General features: G+C 48.4%; 1 protein-coding gene across 1 annotated transcript in view; it reads left to right on the top strand.

Moving 5' to 3' along the window:
• GRIK5 (glutamate ionotropic receptor kainate type subunit 5) overlaps positions 1 to 24,281 on the top strand; it is a 396,169-nt gene that overhangs the window by 263,234 nt on the left and 108,654 nt on the right. Inside the window, exon 13 of the mRNA XM_086929097.1 lies at positions 13,539 to 13,648. Coding sequence (XP_086785223.1) covers positions 13,539 to 13,648 — 110 coding nt within the window. The remainder of the gene's footprint in view (positions 1 to 13,538; positions 13,649 to 24,281) is intronic.

Raw genomic sequence — 24,281 nt, 5'->3', positions numbered from 1 at the left:
AACCTTAATGAGTAAACAACAAACAGAAAATAAATGGACCTAATTAAAAAGAAGTGCAAACGCCAATGGAGCTCGAGTGCACTAAATTTAACTAAGAAAAACATCAGTGTGCTGCTCAGGTCTACTGCGGTAACTGAAAGGAAAGTTCTTCCTTCCTATTAGACCCTCATTATGAGTTAAGAGCTGCTCAGGCCAGAAATCCTGCACCCCTAATAACCAGTATTGCCTGAAGTAAGTACCAGTTGTATGTTTCAGGCCTCAGAATGAGGGATAACCAGTGGAATGGGTGTTTTGTGCTCTGCTTTCTGCAGTTTCTCTCATTCCAGATATTTTGTCCGGTAGACATTTCACCGCTTGGAAAGTACCAGGGTCTGTACCATGAAGCGCAGAGCAGAACGCCTGTTTTCATCTGCTTGCAGTGTGTAAAGTGCATTAATTGAACCTGCTATGTAACTGCTTTAGGGCATTATTTTGGATAGCACCTCCCAGAACCAGAAGGTGGTAAACCCTGCTCACGGTTCCCAAGCTGCACTGTCTGAAGATCAAACCCCTCAAAAGAAGCACAGAATGCAGCTCACATGGACAGAGGAAAACCTTAGGAGAAATAAACATATTTCTCCTCTGGGGAGGCAGAAGGTTTGGGCGTTGCCCAGGTTTACTTGATTAACCCCTTGCATGCTCATGACGATCTCAGCTCGTCATGAGCCACAGTGCTCCGGTGCTCATGACGAGCTGAGCTCGTCATGGCCTTTAGAACGCTCGCACGCTGGGCTAATTCCCCTGCTGTGCTGAGCGTTCTAAAGAAACGGGTGCAGCCGTGACGAGCTGAGCTCGTCATGAGCATGGGAGCGCTGCGCGCGCCCCCCCTCCCCCCAGCACAGCAGGGGAATGTGCAGAGCAGCGAAGGGGTTAAGTAAATCTGGGGCAGCATCAAAATTCATGGGTGCTGCGTGGGGAAACCCCCCGGAACGCCCCTGGAACGCCTCCCGGGTGCAGAGCAGGCAACGCAGGGATTTGTGCTGCTTTGTCTTACTCCATGTTCATGCGTGTTAGGCCGTTTAGCAAAGCTGCTCGTTTCTTACACAGTAAGTAACATTTCTGCTGTGACCTTTTGCACATATTCATGTGCTTGACAATGTTAGATTAATTTCTCTGAAACTACTTCTGTTTATACATCTGGCTTCGCATAAGATTATCACAATGCCTCAAACACCAAGTACAAGGCCTTTATGCACAATGTACACATGTTGTTCCGTCTTCAACCACGGTGTGACAGGGATATCTACATATCCATAACCTCGCTATTCAACACGTACATCGCAAGGATGCTTTTTCTTATAATAATGAGCATCCCAATAGATTAGCAAAGGAGGCCCTTCTGCTGACACGGAGGGTCCCTGCATGCTGAGACTTCAAGACGCAGCGGTCTGACATCTCTATGAGGGGTGTCCAGATCGTGACCAGGATGGGGTCCTACATTCTCTATCACCAGGTAATGGGGTTGGATCGTCCCTTGGGAGGGATTCTTGGCTTCACATCTACATGCACAGTAGGTACACGCCAAGTAGGGTTTGCAAATTAGGAATATACCTGATTACTGTCTTGTTTCTATGCCTGAATATATACACTGTTTTAGCACCATGGTACAACTGTATCTACTATATACTCTTTTGGTGCTTGTAATCAGTTTCATCTGCTTCTGTCTACTGATTATCGCAGCATATGTGTTCTAGACAAGAATAACGTTGGTTCAATGGATATATTGAAAACGTCCCACGGTGTATTCTCTGTATCGTTCTCTGAGACCAAAAGAGCATGAGTGACTGAGCAGGAGGTTCTGATCTTTTACCACAGTCCCTGAGGTGTCAGGGTTGTCATGTTCAATTGTTGCCAGAAACCATTTGCTCCCAGGTAGTGTTAAGGGGGCTAATGGTGGCACTGTGAGCTAGCTGGTCTCTAGGACAACATATCTCGGAATCAGTCTAGGCACCTCTCCCAAAGTTTATGTTGTCCAAAGGATTAGTGGGAACTCGACATGCAACCATTGAAAGTCAAACAGAGTGGCTTTGTGGCACCTCATAGATTGAGAAGCTTACACTGCAAGAGCGTCAAAAAAAGTGCCACTCTGGCAGTGCAGGCCTCTCATAAATAAGCCACTAGGTCCGTAGTTTGTAGATATATTTTAATAGGACTATTAAAGTAACTCAGCTTAGTATTCATCACTTCGACCTCGCCATTCAAATCTCATGTTCGTAGACCTTCTTATTGCACTACTCCTGCTGATGCTGTGTTCCCACCTCAGCACTACCAGACTCCCATACTTTGTCTGCTCCTTCTGCCACCAGCTCCTGCTCCTATAGAGTCTCGGATGTCTTTGGGTCCAAAAACAGGAGGTCTGTATGGTTTGATGTCACTCTTAGCTCAGGTGGACTGTAGGAGTCCATCTGAACATCCATGGCCAAGAATGGTTTTGTATTAGTCAATAACATTGAATTCACAGTTTTGCAACCTGTTTGAAAACTGCAGATTCCCCCCCCTCTTGCTTCAACCAGGACTCGTTCCTTCACTGCTTGATTTATAAAAGAATAAGGGCGGTCTTTGGTATCGAATGACCAGATGCCAGATGCCAAAGCTGCAAAGTCTTGACTCTACCTCTTTCATCCACCACCAGACATTGTCTGCCCCTTTATGTCACTCTTTTAGGTTCTTTTTCATCCCTGCTTTCTTAGTCTCTGTTTTCCATCTTTCTCTCCCCCCTTCTTTCCTCCTTTTGTATTTTCCCTCACTTGCTCTGGGCCACAGGGTGAAGAGGGAAAATAATTGCTGGTCCCAAAAAATGAGTGCTGGTGGATCCCACCCCCCAAACCCCGGCTCACATTAAGCACTGCTTGCCTTCTCTCTCTACTGTTCTGGGAAGGACATGATTTGAGTGGGTCTTCCTCGACTACAAGTGGCGTAGTTTGGTTTTAGTCAGTAAAAGTGGCGGCACTCAGAGTCATCTTTTTTTAACTAGTTTAAGGGATATATTAACTAGCATCTGGGCCTTAGCAGTGTGTGTGGGCCAAGAACCATGAGCTGTTTGATCCTTTTCTTCTGTGTAGTAAGGCACTCTTTTCTCCTTGATTGTGATGTGTTTTTTGCCTGTTCCCCTCTCTTTGAGGCACCTCCCTCTGTTGACTTGCAATTTCTTCAGACTTTTGTCCATTTATGGCACTGCTCTCTCAAAATAAGGACCCTGCTGCTCAGCTTTTTTACTGTGTTAGTAAACCATGAAATTACTTGGCATCATGCAGTCATGGTTTGCCTCTCCAGTATGGCCTTCTATACTGTCCCTTGGGGCAGCCAGATGGTGCGTTGTCTTCGCTTGTGTCTAGTTGTCAGACTGGATGGTTCAATGCTGCGCTTCAGCAGTGTATAATAGATGCTTGGCGTATGATTTACATTCTTCAAGATGGCTCCCTCCTTGTCTGACACGTATGTGCTCAGGAGTGTGCAGAAACAGGTGGCCTGGTTTGAAAACAGGAATTAGCGTCAATTTGTTGGGGCAGAGGGATAGAATATAAAGAAGTCTTGTTCTTGTTGGACATGAACCACACATACTTTCAATGATCAGTGCAGTAGTAAGTATTATTTGGTGTAAATCGCCACATCACAAGATGGCCGCCTCAAACTAAAATCTCACTACTATTTCCTCATCATCAAAACACCTATTCACTGTTCCACCTCTCCATCCAAAGATGACCTCTAGTCTAAGAAGCTCTTCAGGCAGGCTCGCCTTGCATGGTGTGGTGGGTGGTGTTTGGTGCCTCCTCAGGTGGCGTCCTTATTGCGCCCAACACAACTCTGTGTGTCAAGTCATCCGACTGAGACACTCTGCCTCTCATGACCAGGTCTCAGTTGGCAACTAGCACCTGCCACAGACAGATATATTTACTGCTGTATGGATGCCCAAGTGCCCCTCTACCTTGTCAGCAGAACTGGCTTCTCCTACCGGGGCTTTGAGCCGAGGACTGAGGTGAGCTTTGATGCCGCGGATGTGGACACGTTTCTACTGCTCATTGGGGAATGACCCTCCTCTGGATAGAGTTGTCGCCATCATATCCAACTCTGATACACCACTTTAACATTTTAAACTTTGTGTTTGCCCCACTTTCGCTTCTTTTCTTGTCGGATAAATTTGCCCCATGAAAGACATGTTATCTAAGTAAGAATGCAGGTTGTACCACAGCACTCTTTAATTATTAAAAATGTGCAGAAATGTTTGTTCCCATAAGTTATCTTAGTCACCATCTGGTATGCATTTGTTGGAGAGCAAGGTGCATAGATATCATCTCCGTGTCGGGACCTCTATAGGACCCAACATGGTAGTCTAAGTCCAACTGGGAACGGATGTTTAAAATTTCGATTCACTGGAGCAGCGTCGTTGTTTTCTGGGTCTGACATGCTGCTGACCGTGTCTGTGCTGATGTCTTCCGGTTTTTTTATCTGCCCCTTCGATAGCTGCTCTTCTTTGGCCTGAAAGTACTCTCCATTGTCTGTCTATGAGCCTGTCTGCCCTACTAGGACAACAGGCCAGAACCCCTGCCACTATTATCTGCCATAATTTCTTCTCTTGATTCTTACCCTTCTCTTTTTCTGCTGCAAATGCACTTGACCCTGAGAATGATTGACTGACGCCCTCCCTCTGCAGGTCCTTAATGTTGCCTACATCGGTCAGTTGGGCCTTAACCCCTTTTTAGTTGATCGCTTAAACTTGTGTATGTCTGTAGTTTATTGGTTTCCTTGATTGGTCTTCGCCCACCCCAGCCTGTGCTCATCGGCACATATTCTATGTCTGGGTGTATTATGTGCTCCTGGGGGACTCCTAGGACCACGTACCATGGCTGGTTGTATTCTGCCACTTCTCTGAGTTTCTTCCTTTCCGCACCTGGGTGGAATACAAGGACCACGCACCATGGCTGGTTGTATTCTGTCCACTTCCCTGGGTTTCTTCTCTGCCGCCCCTGGTGGACTCCCAGGACCACGTACCATGGCTGGTTGTATTCTGTCCACTTCCCTGGGTTTCTTCTCTGCTGCCCCTGGTGGACTCTTAGGACCAGGCACCATGGCTGGTTGTATTCTGTCCACTTCCCTGGGTTTCTTCTCTGCTGCCCCTGGTGGACTCCTTAGGACCACGCACCATGGCTGGTTGTATTCTGTCCACTTCCCTGGGTTTCTTCTCTGCCCCCCTGGTGGACTCCCAGGACCACGCACCATGGCTGGTTGTATTCTGTCACTTCCCTGGGTTTCTTCTCTGCTGCCCCTGGTGGACTCCTTAGGACCACGCACCATGGCTGGTTGTATTCTGTCCACTTCCCTGGGTTTCTTCTCTGCCCCCCTGGTGGACTCCCAGGACCATGCACCATGGTTGGTTGTATTCTGTCACTTCCCTGGGTTTCTTCTCTGCTGCCCCTGGTGGACTCCCAGGACCACGCACCATGGTTGGTTGTATTCTGTCCACTTCCCTGGGTTTCTTCTCTGCCCCCCTGGTGGACTCCCAGGACCATGCACCATGGTTGGTTGTATTCTGTCACTTCCCTGGGTTTCTTCTCTGCTGCCCCTGGTGGACTCCCAGGACCACGCACCATGGCTGGTTGTATTCTGTCACTTCCCTGGGTTTCTTCTCTGCTGCCCCTGGTGGACTCCTTAGGACCAGGCACCATGGTTGGTTGTATTCTGTCCACTTCCCTGGGTTTCTTCTCTGCCCCCCTGGTGGACTCCCAGGACCATGCACCATGGTTGGTTGTATTCTGTCACTTCCCTGGGTTTCTTCTCTGCTGCCCCTGGTGGACTCCCAGGACCACGCACCATGGCTGGTTGTATTCTGTCACTTCCCTGGGTTTCTTCTCTGCTGCCCCTGGTGGACTCCTTAGGACCAGGCACCATGGCTGGTTGTATTCTGTCCACTTCCCTGGGTTTCTTCTCTGCCGCCCCTGGTAGGCTCCCAGGACCAAGCACCATGGCTGGTGGTATTCTGTCCACTTCTCTGAGTTTCTTCCTTTCCGCACCTGGGTGGAATACAAGGACCACGCACCATGGCTGGTTGTATTCTGTCCACTTCCCTGGGTTTCTTCTCTGCCACCCCTGGTGGACTCCCAGGACCACGCACCATGGCTGGTTGTATTCTGTCCACTCCCCTGGGTTTCTTCTCTGCTGCCCCTGGTGGACTCCCAGGACCACGCACCATGGCTGGTTGTATTCTGTCCACTTCCCTGGGTTTCTTCTCCGCCGCCCCTGGTGGACTCCCAGGACCACGCACCATGGCTGGTTGTATACTGTCCACTTCCCTGGGTTTCTTCTCTGCCGCCCCTGGTGGACTCCCAGGACCACGCACCATGGCTGGTTGTATTCTGTCCACTTCCCTGGGTTTCTTCTCTGCTGCCCCTGCTGGACTCCTAGGACCACGCACCATGGCTGGTTGTATTCTGTCCACTTCCATGGGTTTCTTCTCTGCTGCCCCTGCTGGACTCCTAGGACCACGCACCATGGCTGGTTGTATTCTGTCCACTTCCATGGGTTTCTTCTCTGCTGCCCCTGGTGGACTCCCAGGACCACGCACCATGGCTGGTTGTATTCTGTCCACTTCCCCGGGTTTCTTCTCTGCTGCCCCTGCTGGACTCCCAGGACCACGCACCATGGCTGGTTGTATTCTGTCCACTTCCCTGGGTTTCTTCTCTGCTGCCCCTGCTGGACTCCTAGGACCACGCACCTTGGCTGGTTGTATTCTGTCCACGTCCCTGGGATTCTTCTCTGCCGCCCCTGGTGGGCTCCCAGAACCACGCACCATGGCTGGTTGTATTCTGTCCACTTCCCTGAGTTTCTTCTCTGCCGCCCCTAGTGGACTCCTAGGACCACGCACCATGGCTGGTTGTATTCTGTCCACTTCCCTGGGTTTCTTCTCTGCCGCCCCTGGTGGACTCCCAGGACCACGCACCATGGCTGGTTGTATTCTGTCCACTTCCCTGGGTTTCTTCTCTGCGACTCCTGCTGGACTCCTTAGGAATGCTCCTTTGATTGACTATCATGGTTTGTTGTATAGCACCCACTCTTATAATAGGCTCCTCTGATGCTGTTCTATTGACACTACAGTGGATACAAAACTGCATCACCCTTGACCTCTGGGAACTTTTCTAGGCCCAACATTCTGTGCGACACAGCCAGGCACACATCACCAAGATGCTGCCAACATAGGCGGTGTAGTAGTTACACTTCCTATCCACATGCATGGATCTAATAGTTAACTGTTATTCTCTGAATACATTTCATTTGTATTTGGAACCACCTATAGGTGCATCATCAAAGCACAATAGGAGAACAACTCTAGTCTCACATTTCTAAAGACACTCATACACACCATCAGACTGACAGACACCTTGTCATCCACAGCACTCGCACAGTACAAACTGCTACTGTGGGCACCTCAACTAAACGCCCACAAAATGAACAATTGTAGACAGTGTTAAACCTCAGTTTCATGAGACAATGTGACCCCATGGGAAGGCCCCTCCCCCACCCAAACACATTAGGAACACCTCATTATGAATAATGGGCCGACTCAATAATTGATTTCTACCTCAGGAATACAATTTACAAGATGTATTACAATCATCAACAGAGAAATGGGCAGCACTGGAAAGTCTTCAGGGAACTTCTGTCTCACCTCCTTCTTCTCATAGAACAGAGTTGAAAATGAAGATTCATCATCATGGTCTGAACAAAAGTGTTTCATTATTAACAGTTGAGAGCACAGTTCTATAAAACGTCATTCTGCTTTAGCATCGAAGCACTGTCCCACCGCATGAATATTGCTTCTGCCAACTCTCTGCTTATGGCATCCGGAGTTGGCTGGAGAGACTAGTTACATCAAGAAGAACCTATTCTGAAGTAAAAGAGTGAACTGCATACTCAGTGTCTCTGATAACCAGCTTGAGTTTGTGGGAAGGTGTTAGAAGGTGGGGCTGGGATGTCTTTAAAGTAGGGGGAGAGGCTGCATATTTGGCAGTGGACGGAGGATTGTCTTGTGAGCCTGCCTGGGATGGCTTTGGTTTTAGGGCACAAAGCGTTCTGGAGATGGTGTTTGGGTGCCACCAAGAACAAGAAAAGCATCACTTTGGAGTAAAAGTGGGAGCTCCTGGGATCTTTTATAGACTGGTCTTGGGGCATTCAACATTAGAATGTTAGCTCAAGTTTTGAGACTGCTTGCTTAGCCCTGAGAAATGTAAGATCTTGCTTGGACAACTGTGGAAGAAAACAACTCTTGACTGAACTTCCACTGCCTGCTAGAGAGAGACAGAGAGATTCTTCCTCCTGGAGACAAGAGTTGACTGGGCTTCCACTACCTGCTAAGGAGACAGAGAGATTCTTCTTCCCGGAAACAACTCTTGACTGAACTTCCACCGCCTCCTGTGTAGACACTGAGGGATTCTTCTTCCGGAAGACAGCTCTTTACTGAACTTCTTCTGCCTGCTAGGATTACATGGAAAGATTCTTCTTCAAGAAGATAACTCTTGACTGAACTTCCACCGCCTGCTAGTGAGACACTGAGAGTTCTTCTTCCCAAAGACAGCTCTTTACTGAACTTCTTCTGCCTGCTAGGAACACATGGAAAGATTCTTCTTCTTCAAGAAGATAACTCTTGACTGAACTTCCACCGCCTGCTAAGGAGACAGTGAGATATTCTTCTTCGCCCTGGACTGAATCTATGTGTCCAGTTGTTCCTGAATTCATGAAGCCGTTTTCTTGGCCCATCATCATGGCTTTTTAGCAAGTCCTTGCTATCAAAACTCCCTGCTGGCAGAAGTCTACTTCTGGAACTGTGTATAAAACAGTAGAAAAAGTTCTGGATCTATGTAGGAAAGTGCCCCTTACACGGCATGGGGTATAGGTAAGTCACCCCTCCCGAAGGCCATACAGACGTAAGGCAGGGTGCACGCCATCCCATGGGTGAATATCTGTATAAGCAGATATAACCGTGCAATATCAGGTACATTCTTAGATATTGTAGGTGCACAGGGAAGCCAAAGAGAGTACATGGGCGTAATACTGGATTTTTCTTGCTCCTTGATGGCTTCACTATACCGTAAGAGGAGTGGTACCAAACATTTCATCTTAATAAATCCAGGGCTTGATTTATTAATAAATCTGCATAGGAGACCCTTTAGAGGGTCCCCGTAAAACCTGATCCATATTTCGTGGGAGGACATGCGGGAAAACTAGTTAAATAAGGAGGTGGGTCCCAATTCAGCCAGCACCACCCCTAAAGTTTGGCAGGTGATGTGGACCCCACTTTGCATTTACCTCCATCTTGATGTGTGAGAGAAATAACCATTTAGGGTCAGGTTAGTGCTCCTTCACACAGGAAGTGGTCACTCAGAGGATGTAGACACCCTAACGGTGGTTATCGCATTATCTGTCTCCCCCTGTAATGCCCCTGGATTCTGTATTAAGGTGGCATCCCTGGACACTGAACTTAGATTCAACGTACACAGAGAAGAAAAGGACAAAATTGGTTACAAACCCTGCCTGCTGCTTAAGGACTCAACAATTGTGGTGTTCTATCTCGCCCTGCAACTGTGAGGCCTCCAAGAACCCTGGAGCCCCTCCGGCCTTCTACAAATCACCAAAGAACTCCCTTGGAGTGAAGGTACCACTCCCCTGCAGCCGCAGACACCGAACCACAGAATCCGGTGTTACCAACGTGCTGCTCCTCGGTGACTCCAATGCAGCACCCAAACCAAAAGGAGTACGCCAGCTCTGACGAGTCAGAACTGTCTCCTTGCCAAGTTTGGAGACACCAGGGTCTACCGGAGCCATGCTGCACCAATACCTGGGGTACTGAACTCCCTTCAGCATTCCCCAAGATGAAGATTTCAGTCCAAACTCAGGAAGCAAACACTTATTGAGAGACATGGAGACCCCTGAGACCCACTTTGTGAGTTGCCCAGCTGTTCCAGAATCTCCTCTGCAAGCTGCTGACCGCGAAGACATCTCAACGCACACTGCCCGCCTAACCTACAGCTCTGCCAAATACCATGCACCAGACGTTGGACTAACACATTTTAATGCTGGTGTCCGCATCACTGCATTAAAATACATTAGTTATACATTCTAGCGCCCCTCTGACAATGCCGCCGTTGAGGCACAATGCCAATGAGGCAGCACCAGCCCGCTAAAATTGTCTAACATATATGAGAATGCAACTGCGCCTTTAAATTTAAAACGCTTTGTGTCAGAGATACAGTATCCATGAACAGTAGTTCAAGGATATTCTCAGCGGGCCAGAGTTTAACAGATCAATTAGCCGTGCCCCAAGCAGTCTTCCCGTAAGTCTACTCTGGGCGCACGAGCCATCACGTGGGTGATCCCTGGGGCAGGTCTTGACTGCTGCTTTTCCACAATCGCACAACCCTATTGGTGACTAGAAGCACACATAAGCTCAGACGATTGGACAAACTGGTGGGCGGCAGCTTTGTTTTTCGTTGCCGCACCCGCCACAGCAGAGAAGTCACGGTACTTGAGCCTCTTGTGCAGGGTGTTGTAGTTTTACAGCCTGCTGGGGCCATTCCCTCCTAAACCCCCTCGTCAGCCTGGACGGAGATTGTTGCCAAAACAGTCCACTTCTCAGCCCCTGCTGTGCCCTCTGGGCATGTGTACTTTTGGGAACCGGAGGCAGCGAAGTGTTCTCGAGACTTGATCCTGGGACTTGATTGTCATCAGAGCGGCACACAAGTGATTAAGTGCGACCGGCACAGGTGTGAGGTGTTTTTAAAACAAGCTTATAATCCATATTTTCAGACATTCTGTAAGTATGATCTGAGTTTAAAGTAATAATCGCTTATATACTTCAAAACACTTTGTTTTGGAAATAAACTGTTTTGCCACACATTTTGAATCATCATTGTTTAACTTGTGTCACCTCCAATGAACCTTGCTTTACTTCCCAAAAAGACAAATATATTTCTTGGAAAATGGACTTCCTGGGATTCAGGTCATTAACGAACCTTACCTCCGCTACCACCTTCTCCCCAAAGATGGGGTGCTGCGTTCTTACTGCCTTGTCACATGGTAGCTGCTGCTGAGGGCATCTCATTTAAGGGGTCAAGAAGGGGCATATTACCAACGTTAAGCGATATTTATCGCTAACGATGCTTAGCAATGAATTTTTTAACGCTAAGCATCGCCGAAAATGATCGCAGAGATAACTTGCTATTAGCAAGGTTTATCTCAGAAGTGATAAAAATCCTCACGCTTACTGCCAATTGAGAGATTATCGCTGGAAAAAACGATAATCTCTCAAAGTTTGGCGTTAGCTTGATGATAGGGGCTCGCAAACTTAGCCATGATATCCACCTTCCATAGGATATCATGGCTAAGTCAGGAAAATACCAGGTGTAAAAAAAGCAGCGCTAACCGCGGTTAGCACTGCTTTTTTTTATCACTAACAGGGATAGCGAAATCCTTGATAATAGGAGAAATGTCGCTTAACAACATTTCTCCTATTATTTTTCGCTGTAACGCCCCCTTTGCATCTCATTAGAGATACAAGGGGAAGCGTAGAGAAAAAGGGTGCTAACATGCGAATTTGCGTGTTAGCACCCTGTTGCTGATAGGGAGATAATTTTATCTCAGCTTTCTTGGCTTTTAAAGCCAAAAATGCAGAGATAAATCCCTTGATAATATGCCCCTAGGTTTTTAGGGAAAAGGAGTGTTAATTCCAAGTCATGTGACCGCAAGAGTAAACCATAGAGCTTGCATTTAAATACTCTCCGTGCTGCACAGAGAAGGGAAGTAAACATCTTTCAGCAATAAATGACAATGCAGCTCTTCCGGGGTTTCCTCCCCTCACTGTCAAACAAATGATGTCTCTCAGATTCTCTTTCTTTTCTGACTCCAATCACATACATTTTTATTGTAGTGATTCTGTCCAATCACGTTGACTCTCCTCACGCACTCTAGCTCAGCCCTTCTAGTAGCAAGAAGATTGTTAACCCTCGAAGTAGTCTGCTTGCTTCCGAAAAGCACCACACATATGACACCACTGCCCGCATTATCATTACACCCCGAAGATGAATGCCGACTGCCACATGCAATGTCTTCGCCGGGATGTGATGTGACTTTTTCAACAATAGCCTCATTTGGGCAACACACTGCCCCACAAAACCAGGTTTTATTGGGTGGAGGTTGTCAATGGGATGGCTGTGTGTCCAGCAATGATTTTGTACGTCATCAGTGGTGGTGACCGGTTGTGGAGACACGGTTCAGGACATCTGTAAGAAGTTAGAAGCTCCTGCTCTTTCTGTAGTCTTGGTATATCCCACTGTAAGAGAATCTTTCCACCTCTTGTCTGCAACCCATGGTACGTCCTGCTCTGTGAATATTACATCCTCTGTCTTTTGGAAATAAGAGCTCTTCTTAGTCAAGCTATCCCCCATTGCAGTGCACAAGGTGCATCCTGCTGGAGAAATAAAAGAAATACATCACCTGCATATTCTGCTTAGATGGTATCTCCCGCTGGCAGTGAGCCTCAGTACACTCTGTTGTAATATGGTATCTCCCACTGTCAGCACATCATACACTCTGTTGTTACATGGTATCTCCCACTGTCAACACATTCTGTTCTCATGGTATTTCCCACTGCCAGTGAGCCTCAGTACACTCTGTTGTTACATGGTATCTCTCACTGTCAGCACATTCTGTTCACATGATATTCCCCACTGTCAGCACATTCTGCTCACATGGTATCTACCACTGCCAGTGCGCCTCAGTACACTCTGTTGTTATATGATATCTCCCACCGTCAGCACATTCTGTTCACATGGTATCTCCCACCGTCAGCACATTCTGTTCACATGGTATCTCACACTGCCAGTGAGCATCAGTACACTCTGTTGTTACATGGTATCTCCCACCGTCAGCACATTCTGTTCACATGGTATCTTCCACTGCCAGTGCGCCTCAGTACACTCTGTTGTTACATGGTATCTCCCACCGTCAGCACATTCTGTTCACATGATATCCCCCGCTGCCAGTGAGCCTCAGTACACTCTGTTGTTACATGGTATCCCCCAAGGTCAGCACATTCTGTTCACATGGTATCCTCCACTGCCAGTGATCCTCAGTAGACTCTGTTGTCACATGGTATCTCCCACTGCCAGTAAGCCGCAGTAGACTCTGTTGTTGAATGGTACATCCCCTGTTTCCATCACAGGCACGTCCTGTGCACTGCTTATGAAGCTGCCACCTATTTGATATGTTTTGGGTTGAATTTGCCTTGTTTAATTTTTATCTGTTTTGCTTATTATGTTTTGTTTTCTCTTACGTGCTCTAACGTGGCGTGTCCTTGGGGTGTAGTCTTGTGTTTTGTTTACGCAGTATTTTATTTTATGCCATGTAGCATTACTTCATGTCAAGTCCTGCTGTAATGGTACCGTACCAGTACAGCCAATAAGCACTGTTCCTTTTGTCTATAGAATACAGCCTGACCTGTCGTCTTCTCCTAGGGGCGGAAGCCAGGATACTTCTCCTTCCTGGACCCTTTCTCCCCGGCTGTCTGGCTGTTCATGCTCCTGGCGTACCTGGCCGTAAGCTGTGTCCTCTTCCTGGCTGCCAGGTAGGTACCCACAGAGCCTTCCTCTGCTTTTTCTCTGCTCACCTCTCTACTTGTGTTGTATGTTGTTGACCAAGGTGTCACCTTTCATTGCATCTTCCCTGATGACATGAGTTGGAGTTTACTACAGTGTTGGACTTGGCCCTTTTGGCAGGTCCACCCCTAAACTTTGTGCTTTTAATTGTGACCTGATACTAGTTGTTTTTGGCTTCTGCGCACTTTAACACTGTGTCCCAGTGTAAAGTGCGTGCGCACTCTGAGTGCGTGTGGTGAGATTGGCCTGCCCTCCCATAGGAATGCATGGGGGATGTATGTGTCCATGGTAGTTCCTGATGTGTCGGGAGTGCAGGGACAAGTTTGGTATGTGCGAATTGTGAGATTAAATGCTGCACGACGGTGTGCGCAGATTTAATATGGCTAGTGTAGAAGTGCCACTTCTAGAAGTTGGCATGTCTGTGTGCAGTGAATGTGAATTAACTGTCTGGCTTGTGATTGGCTGGAGCTGCCTGGTGTGCTTGGCTCCAGGAGCCAGGATGGGGCTGCCCGGTGGTGAATAGGGAGATCTGCATGTAGATGGGAGGGAGGAGTTGCACCTGGGACCTGAATAGGGCTGGGCCTGCCTTCCACAATGCTGGCTCCACCCCTCGGGAGCGGCTGATGTCCCTAGCCTGTCCAGGGAAAGGGAGAGAGGGGCTGAGCAAAACAAAGTGCTCAAGTGCTCCCAAACCAATTGCATCTGGTTTTCCCTAAACCCTGTGCTAGGAGACAAAGGAAAATGGTGTAAAAGAAGGGGCTGTGACCCCTATAGCAACTAACTTTTACTTGCTCGACCCTGCCTGCACTTGTTTAATCTGCTTTTAACTTGTCTGTTTTAAATATTTACTCAGGGTGTGCCTCTTACAAGGGGAATACTGGTTCTTGGCTGGGAGAAGGGAGCAGCTAATATCGGGATTCCCGAGCATTTTCTGTTAGTGTGCGCTCTCCTTCTCTTTTCAATGTCTCCTTTCCTTAGCCATGTTACGTTTCTTCCCTTTCTAGGGGTGCTCTATGTACAACAAGTAGGGGCGTCAGTAGGGCTTTAAGTGGCCGGGGTTGAGCACCAACAGTTTTTAAAGGGGGTTTCCAAATGGGTCTCTATCGGTCTCTGTTTTCTGCCCAGACACAGGTGGTCCGTTTTTCTGGACTGCAGTGACAGCAGGCACATGGATGTGCGCTGCTCACACTGCTCACTTCTCACTAGTGGAGAAGTTACGTCATGACGTCATGCCAGGTGAGCGTTGAAGGGGACGGGAAATCATTTAAAGAGAGTCATTTTCTCTCTGGATTTCCCTTCTCTTTTTGAAACTCAGGAGCAGCAACATTGTCGTGGTGTCACCAGGGCTTTAAGTCGAAGCTTTTTCAATATTCTATACAAGGGAGCCATAGTTGCGCCTCATTTATCTTAGGCAACTAACAACCATTGATAAAGCCAATAGTACTGACATGTTGTAGGTATGATGTTACTTGTTGTATCATATATCTCTGTGGATCGCTGCCCAGCCAAGGAATGGGGCCTGGGCGTGTTTTCCATTCCGGCTGTAATGCAGCCTGCTGGAGAACATGCAAAGTGCGCATGACTGTTTTGGGCGGCCCCAGAGGGCTGGCCAAACATTCATTGCACACTTGGAGGGGGCAAACCGCTCCTCCCCTGCTCTGAGAGCAGAGCATCCCTGCCCGCCGGCCACGCTTCACAGAAACATAAAATGTATAACCTTTATTTATTATCATTGTGTTTGTTCTTTCTTTCACTGCTTTGCAGCAGTGGGTAGACGCGCCTCCGCCTTAGTGGTGGAGCTGCCACTGGGTCATCTCAAAGATGAGAAAGACTGCTCCGACAGCAATAATCAGGATACAGATGCAATTACACTAGTCTGATCAGCAGTTAGTCGTAACAAAGACTGCTCAATCCAGTCAGATGATTTCCTTACAGCAATATGTGTCTGATGTTTTGCAGCTTTCTATAGCACCAACTCGACTCGAAGGTATTGGAGCACTTTACTTGAGCACCAGTTACATTACACCGGGGCACATTCATTTTTGTTAGGCACGGCAAGATTAAGTGATTTGCCCAGAATCACAGGAGGTTGAGCCGACTTGAGACTCGGACCTGGTACCCAAATCCAAAATATGCAGCTCTGGCTGTTACGCCACATCCTCTCCCTTCCCATCTTCCCCCAATATCAGTTCCGACCACAGACCAGTTAAAATGAGAATGAGTGGCTAGCAGAATGGCCTTGCAGTAGTGCATCTGATAGGGTTTACGTTACAGGAGGATACAATTCTGTATCCCATGAGCAGGGTTGGATTGGGATTAGAAATCAGCCCGGGCACGCTAAAAAAAAGTATCCCACATTTGCATATTGCCTTTCCTCGAAACACTTCTTCGCCAAAGTTTCATAAACACCTGAAAACAAGTTAGGCCACCCCTGCTCAGGCACCCTGCCTCTGCTCAGTATGCCCACATTAATTGGCCGGCCCAGCGAGAGAACAGGAGTGAAACCTCTGCCCGTTGATAAAAGTGAGGTAATGGACGACCATCTGCCTCCAGAAAGGGCACTCGGTCCCGCTGGTGACATCTGAACACAGCAGAGACAGCCTAAAGCGGTCCCCCAGGCAGCCAAAAAAACTGCCCACAGCTGGAACTTCAACACTGGCCGCGCTCGGCCATTGCCTGAGTGCCCGCCTTACCAATCAGAGCCTGACTTTGAGTAAGGGGACTCCATGTGCTCGCCCGCCTTACCAATCCGACCCTGAGTATGAGTAAGGGGACTCCATGTGCTCGCCCGCCTTACCAATCCGACCCTGACTATGAGTAAGGGGACTCCATGTGCTCGCTTATACACCCAGGAAGTATTAACACCTCTGGGAATCACTATCAGTCTCTTCACAATGGCCATACGCAGGGAGCGCTGGGCGGGGTCATGATGACACTTCCTGTGGTCCTCATCAGACCATCATGCAGGACACTGATGCCAGCTTGGATAGCCAGGACCCCTTAAAATCCTTTACTCTGGTGGTCCTGTGGTTGAAAAGTCAAGACTTACACAAGGAAGTTGATGCCGGAGTAAGAAACAACAACGACGTGGTGGCAACCAAGAAAGAAAGGCCATTGTCCAGCTCCTCCTTTAAAATAAACGAAGAGAAACAGACACAGCAAATGAAATCAAGCATTGTCAATCACAAGTGTCAAACTGAGATATGAGCCCTATTACTGTGCACGTGACCCCGAGTGATATGGAACTGAGGTCTACAGCCCTTCATTCGTACAGGACAGTGTGCTGGAAGACTGGATGTCTTTACATTCCTTCAAATCTAACCTTTCTAGGCCCATCGTTTATTGTCTTCTGATGTTTTTCTTTTTCCTTGGTTTAAATCTTAGCAGGAGACCTAGCTTCAGTTGGGATTTCTTATTTGTTGTCAGTGGGAAGTTGGATTGCCAAAATTTGCCTAAAAGTTAACACGGGTAAAACCGAGGTTATATTGTTCAGCAACAATACCAACTTTTGGACACCAAACTGGACTCGATGTGTATTCTCCCTGTCCCCACAAAAAAGGTTAAAAACCTGGGTGTAATAGTTGACAAGAGTCTCACCTTTGAGCCCCAAGTAAATTCAGTGGTTTCGAAAACAATGTTTGTTATGAAAATGCTCAGGAAAATATTGCTGTTCTTGCCCCCGGTGTATAGGCAAACAGTGGTCACGGCTGTGGTCATGGCAAGACTGGACTACAGTCTTTACCTAAACGTTCAACAAAGATTCTTTAACAAATTACAAGTGTAGCCAAACGCAGCAGCTAGACTGCTCACTGGTACATCGAGATTCTCCTTGATTTCTAAGGAAATAAAAAAATTGCATTGGCTCACGGTAAGGAGTCAAGTAAGTTTTAAGGCTCTATGCATGGTTCTTAAAGCCCTCCAAGGCATGGGGCCAGACTATCTACCAATGGTATATCCCGGAAAGAAAACTGCCATCAATGGGGGCCACGCTGGTCCTGTTGCCACGCACAAAAAAGCCTGAAGGGGTGTGTGAGAAGGTGGCCTGATATGCAGTGCTCACTATTCTAGTGATCACTATGTATCAGTCCAACAACCCTTATTGATGATTGGTTGTAAGTCAACCTTATAGACCAGCTATCCTAGTAGCGTGGATACGAGCAGTCTAAGGCTAAAGACTCGAGAGGGCGTGTTAAGCCAGCTGTTATACCACACATATACCCCTTGAATACCAAGTGAAAGGACACCACACAAGTGTTATGAAAATAAACAGTGTATTTATTAAAATCACAACAGCCCTGTACTCTTTATGAGGACAGGGTACTAAGCACAAAACAAAACTCTTACGAAAATACTTAAGTTAGCACAGTATATACAAATGCCCGAGGGGCACGGAAAACCATATACTCTGAAAGTGGAATGCGAAATTACTAGCAGGTAAGTACAGTACTAATAGGCTTTGGAATCGCTAGGACTTGACTATAGAATCTTTAGATTACTTCTAGAAGGCCCAGGGGACTCGGGTGCAGAGTGTGCACTCTCACGCGTGATGCGGGACAAGGTCTATGGTAGCTAGTAAAAGCAAAGTTAGTGTTCTCTGGCAAACCCGACCTGGTAGGAGGAAAACGAAAGTGGATTCTGACCCTTGGATAGTGAGGCTATGCTGGGGCACCGAAATGCCGAAGTTACCTAGCCCAGGGGCTGCAGCTGCATAGGTCTCAAAAGACGTCGGGAATCCTCGTAGACGGACCAGGAGCCTGGAAGAAAGATGCTGGCAGGCGACCAGTGAAGAGAGTTCGAAGTAATCCAAGCCTGGATCCTGAAGGTAGATGATACCTGAAAGCAGAGGGGACCAAGTTCGTGACTACTAGCCAGTAGTCAGGTGGCACCAGGAGGGCACCGGATGGTAGTCACCTCGACTAGGTGAGTGGGCGATGCTGGGCTCTGCAGATCTCACGGACCAGGAGGCGTTGTCGGCGACCAGGATGGAGGAGCGAGCTGTCCCACGATGGATGAAGCTGTCAGTGTCGCTGGACCCAGGATTGGGCAACAAAGCCTTGGCAAATTCAAGCCCACAGGGTGGACCTAAAATGGCGTCTTGAGTGGACCAGGAGGGTCCGGGGTGCTCCTCTTTTGGAAGGGAGCAAGGGCCAGTCTGGAGCAACCAGACTAGTAGCAGTGATGTCGTCGGGCATCGCTAAGAAGGCCACAAGCCAGCGGGCTAGTAGCCAAACAACGCGGTGAGCAGCAAAAAGCAGAAGGGCCCCACGCAGATCGTGGAGATGCTGGGAGGCTGGACTTCGGTGCTGGAGCTGCTCAGGGTCGGGGCTTCTCGGACCCCAAAGCACTCACCAGAGGGAATCTCGGCGGGCTTGCTGTGAAGAAGTTGTGCAGTCTTGGCGATCGTCGGTCCCTCGAGGTCTCGTCGCACTCACGGTTCTCAGCTTGGCTGTAGAGGTGAGTAGAGGTCAGAGGTGCCATTGAAGCCGGGTCTCGTCGAGCTGTGACGTCGGATTCCTGAGGAAGGACTTGCAGCAGACCGCAGTGTTCTTAAGATGGTGCCTGCGGATGCAGGGTGACTACTCCTTAGTCACAAGGGAGAATCTTGAAGAAGAAATCTTGAAGTCCTTTCGTAGAAAGTCGTGTCTTGATTCCAAAGATGATCTAATTTGAACAGGGGGCCCGCTCCCATCTTTATACTAAGAAAAGGGGCTGACCCGGTGACTAGGTCCTGCCTATGGGTGGGACTAGGAGGGGGGTGGTTACACCCCTCTCCCATGCCGGACTTTCCCCAGGCCAGGGGCTGGTGTGCCCCTGGAACTGGTTCTGACCGGCCTATGCGTAGTGAGCACCGGGGTGCCACTCAGCAGTCACCTTCCTGTAAAGCCCTGCCTACCCAGGATACACAAAACCCTGTCTGGGACGGTGCTAGTACCGCCCTTGACAGGAAACCCTTTGTCCAGGCTCCCCTCGCTGGAAGGACTCCCAGCTGCAGGGGGTCAGACTCGTGTCTGTAGTGGCAGCATCCATTTTGTGGAGCTGAGGCTTCGTTTAACTTTAACCGGGGTTCACAGTTACATAAATGTCGTGTCCCTCTAGAAGGGTGGAATGCTAACCCCGTCGCCAGAATTGGCGAGGGGTTAGTATTCCAATTCGTATGACACCTTACTCGACATGTTTTGATAAAGCAATACCAAAGATAGCATTTAACCGCGAGGATTATAATGCACTTAAGAGTATATGGTATGCGTTATCATGGAACAGCTATTAGGACTTGGTTCCGCAAGCTGCAGACAGGCTCAGCTCATGCCAGAGCACCATCTCACACAATTCCAAGCACTCTGCCTTCAGGATTGTCAAGGCCTGCCATAGGAGTGACTGATAGGAATCTGTGTGTCCATTTTTAGGGTTAGATATAGGTATACTATATCTACAGCAAAGGGTGATTACACGACTTTGCCCCAGCTGTCTTGCAGCCAGTTGTGTCAAATTTAGATGCCCAGCCAGGGGTGGCATAATACATGCTGCAGCCCCTGGCAGGCTCTGGGTACACCTATGCCCTGAGTTACAGGGTCTGATAAGGTGGCCCAGTACCAATTGGAAATGTACCTAAGGTACATGGAATCCATTTTACAGAGAGAGCAGTAGGCCTGGGGTCCTGATTGGCAGGGTCCCAGGTCGACTATGTCAAAAACCAGCTAAAACACAGGGCAAAAAGTTGGGGGCAACCATAGTCAGGAGGTACCTTCCTACACAACCCCCCCCCACCCCCCCAAACGAAAGGAGATAAGGCTATCCTTGCCCAGGTAAGCCTCTATTACCTAAGTGGCCATATAAGGAAGGACCAGCTCTGGCTTGGTTTCCCCCTGTGTCATGGTCCACTAAGCAACCCCTCACCCTAAGGGCATCTGAGGGTCTCCACCATAGGGAATCTCTGTCTTTGGTGTGTCTTGGGAAGGAAAAAGACTGATGCTGGGATGGAGTGCTGAAGGGAGGCTCCTCTACCTTTGGGCTCAACTTCCTCCAATCACCATCCATCATGTGTGCCTTTCTTTCCTTAGCTGAGATGCACTGTGCTCTCAGGGTCAGCCTCTGGCTACCTAAAGCTGGAGGCTGAGTTCCTCTGTTTGGCTTACTGGAGGGACAGGTCAGGTTTGGGGTTTTTAGGCCCCATGTTTGGCTGTGCCCAACAGTGTCCAGCTGTGAGAGTTCCCTAACTACTTTTAAGGGGGATCCCTCAGGAGTCTGATTTATTTTCACTTGGCTAGGACTACCAGCTTCAGTGACCCTAATCTGTTAATTAAGGAGTTCTGTTGGACAGGGGGTCCCTTGGGGTCCACCACTGGCCTCCCTGACCTTTTCAGCCCTGGGCTGACTGAGGCAGGGTAGAGAGGGGCAGGTTACCTGCTCGAGACTGGGTCCCACCTTGGAAGGGTCCACTGACATCAGGGGCTCTGCCAGGCTAGGCCTGACTACCTCTGGGTCAGTTCCTTCACAAGGGGTCAGATCAGTTCCCTGAGGAGGCTGATCCTTTCCTAGAGTCTGGTGGGAGGGAGATTTCTCTTCCTCCTCAATGCTCTCTGTCTGAGTGGAGTGATCCATTGTTTCAGGCTTCACAACACTATCTGTTTGAGTGGAGGCTGAGACCATTACAGCCTTGCCAACCTTTTCAGGAGGGCACTCAGTTTGTGTTTGGGCTGTGACTGTCACAGCCCTCCTATCCTGTTCTGGGCAGTCTGTCTAAGCCTGGGCAGTGGCTACCACTGCCCTTCCAACCTTTTCAGGGAGGAATGGCGCTTGGACTGGGGCTGTAGCTGTTACTGCCCCACTAACCTTTCTGGATAGGCCTATCATCCTGGAGTGGGTTTCTTGCTCCACCTCAGCCCATGCTGAGAGTTCCAGGTCATTCCCCAGTAAGCAATCTACAGGTAGGTTGTCTGTCACTGCCACTCTCATGGGCCCTGTGACATTACCCCAGCTGAGCTTGACTACTGCCATGGGATGCCTTCTTTTCACTCCATGAATGACTGTCACCTGATAAGTAAAACCAGGGGTCAGTTGAGCAGAGGGGACTAGATGGTCAATCACCATGGTGATGCTGGCCCCTGTGTCTCTGAATGCCTCAACTTTCTGACCATTGACTAGGAGCTCTTGTCTATACTTTCCCAAAATGTGGGGACCAGTAGTGAAGTTGGCAAACCCCATGCCAGTCTCACAGACAAGAGTGTTGTTAGGGGACCTGGCTAGGCCATAGTCCTCCTGGTTTCCCAAAGTAATGCCCACTATGTTCTTGGGGGCACTCCCACCACCTGGGGGATTACCACTAGTGGTAACAGGAGGTCTGGGAGTATTACCTGGGGGTATGTTTTCCTTATTGCAATTTTTAGGGCAACTGACATCACTTTTGTAATGGCCCACCTGTTTACAGGTATGGCAATAAGGTTTATTTTGTTCTGAAGGGGTGTTCTGGGACCCACCACCCTTGTTGGAGTTTTGGGGCCCTTGGGAAGTCTTCTCTGTGGATTTATCCCCACCCTTCTCTTGAGGCTTGGTTGATTCCTCCTTTTGGTCACCACCCTGGTTCTTAGGCCTGACCCTGGTTCTGACCCATTTGTCTGCCCTCCTACCCAATTCCTGTGGAGAGGTCAGTTCAGAGTCTACCAGGTGCTGGTGTAATAACTGGTTCTGACAATTACTTAAGATTTGCTCCCTCATAATTAGATTGTACACTCCTTTAAAATCAGTAACCTTACTACCCAGTAGCCAGCCTTCAAAAGCCTTAGTGGCACAATCAACAAAGTCAGTCCAATCCTGAGACTGAGTTTTCTGGGTGTCTCTGAACATCATCCTGTACTGTTCAGTGGTTAAACCAAACCCATCAACCAGTGTATTCTTCAGGACTTGGTAATTGTTAGCATCCTCCACTCTAGTAGTGAGGAGCTTATCTCTACCTTTGCCTTCAAAGGAGAGCCACAAGATAGCTGCCCACTGACTTTGGGGAACACCCTGCACAGTGCAGGCCCTCTCCAAAGCAGTAATCCATTTGTGGATGTCATCCCCTTGTTTAAAGGGGGGCACTATCTTATTCAGGTGCTTTGTATCAAAACTCCTTTCCCTATTGCTAGGTATATTGCTGCCACCAGTGGGTTTTGACCCACTCAATTCTTGCTCTCTAGCAAAGGCAAGTCTTTCTTTGGCCAGGGCAAGTTCTTCCCTTTCAATCCTCAGATTGACTTCCCTTTCCTTGGCTTCATAGATTCTCCTCTGAGGGGAGGTCATCCTCCTCAGAGCAGAGGCCTGAGAGCCATTGGTTTGAATGGATCTGTTAGAGCCTCTTGATAGAGACCTAACTCGTCCATTCCCAATGTTAAGCTGGCCTGAGAGGGGTCCCAGGGATCTCCTAGTACCATTCTCATGCCTGCTTAAGTTGTCCCTAGTTAGCTGACTAACTACTTCTGGACCTTTGTCTGCCTCATCCCCAGATGTCTCCTGATCATCATCCTCCTCTCCTGAGAGATGGATGAGATCTGGGTCACCCCTGGTTCCCTCTAGGGCAGGCATGTCCCCTTCTGGATGAGAAGAGCTAAGAAGTTTCTCAGCCTTTCTGGCATCATAAGTCTCTAAGAGACCAATCAGAAATGGGATTGTGGGGTTAGACCCCTGTTTTAGCTTCCTGGAGGTACACACTTGTCTCATCTCCTGGAAGCTAAGGGCTGCATATCTAGAAGAGGCCTGTGGAGGGTCCTCAACCACCAGAGGGGTCTCAGTAGACTCTCCGTGGTTAGACATGCTTCTAGTGTGGTGTAAGTGATGCACCTACCTACACTATGTGTTTGCCTACTGATCCCTTGCTAAGAGTTGCAGCCAAGGTGTGCTAAGCCTTGAGGAGCTGCAACAGCTGGTTCAGTAGAACTCAGAGTATTCTAAGCTAAGTTATATGTACCTAAAAGTACTTATGTGATCTTTCAACAAGATATTCTTAGGATACGTGTGGTAAAACAACAGCAAGCTCAAATCCCAACCGCTGCTCACCAATGTGAGAAGGTGGCCTGATATGCAGTGCTCACTATTCTAGTGATCACTATGTATCAGTCCAACAACCCTTATTGATGATTGGTTGTAAGTCAACCTTATAGACCAGCTATCCTAGTAGCGTGGATACGAGCAGTCTAAGGCTAAAGACTCGAGAGGGCGTGTTAAGCCAGCTGTTATACCACACATATACCCCTTGAATACCAAGTGAAAGGACACCACACAAGTGTTATGAAAATAAACAGTGTATTTATTAAAATCACAACAGCCCTGTACTCTTTATGAGGACAGGGTACTAAGCACAAAACAAAACTCTTACGAAAATACTTAAGTTAGCACAGTATATACAAATGCCCGAGGGGCACGGAAAACCATATACTCTGAAAGTGGAATGCGAAATTACTAGCAGGTAAGTACAGTACTAATAGGCTTTGGAATCGCTAGGACTTGACTATAGAATCTTTAGATTACTTCTAGGAGGCCCAGGGGACTCGGGTGCAGAGTGTGCACTCTCACGCGTGATGCGGGACAAAGTCTATGGTAGCTAGTAAAAGCAAAGTTAGTGTTCTCGGG

The sequence above is a fragment of the Lissotriton vulgaris genome, chromosome 7 (assembly GCF_964263255.1).
Source record: "Lissotriton vulgaris chromosome 7, aLisVul1.2, whole genome shotgun sequence".
NCBI lineage: Eukaryota > Metazoa > Chordata > Amphibia > Caudata > Salamandridae > Lissotriton > Lissotriton vulgaris.
Note: the sequence above shows the minus strand (reverse complement) of the source record. Positions and strands in the feature narration are given on the sequence as shown.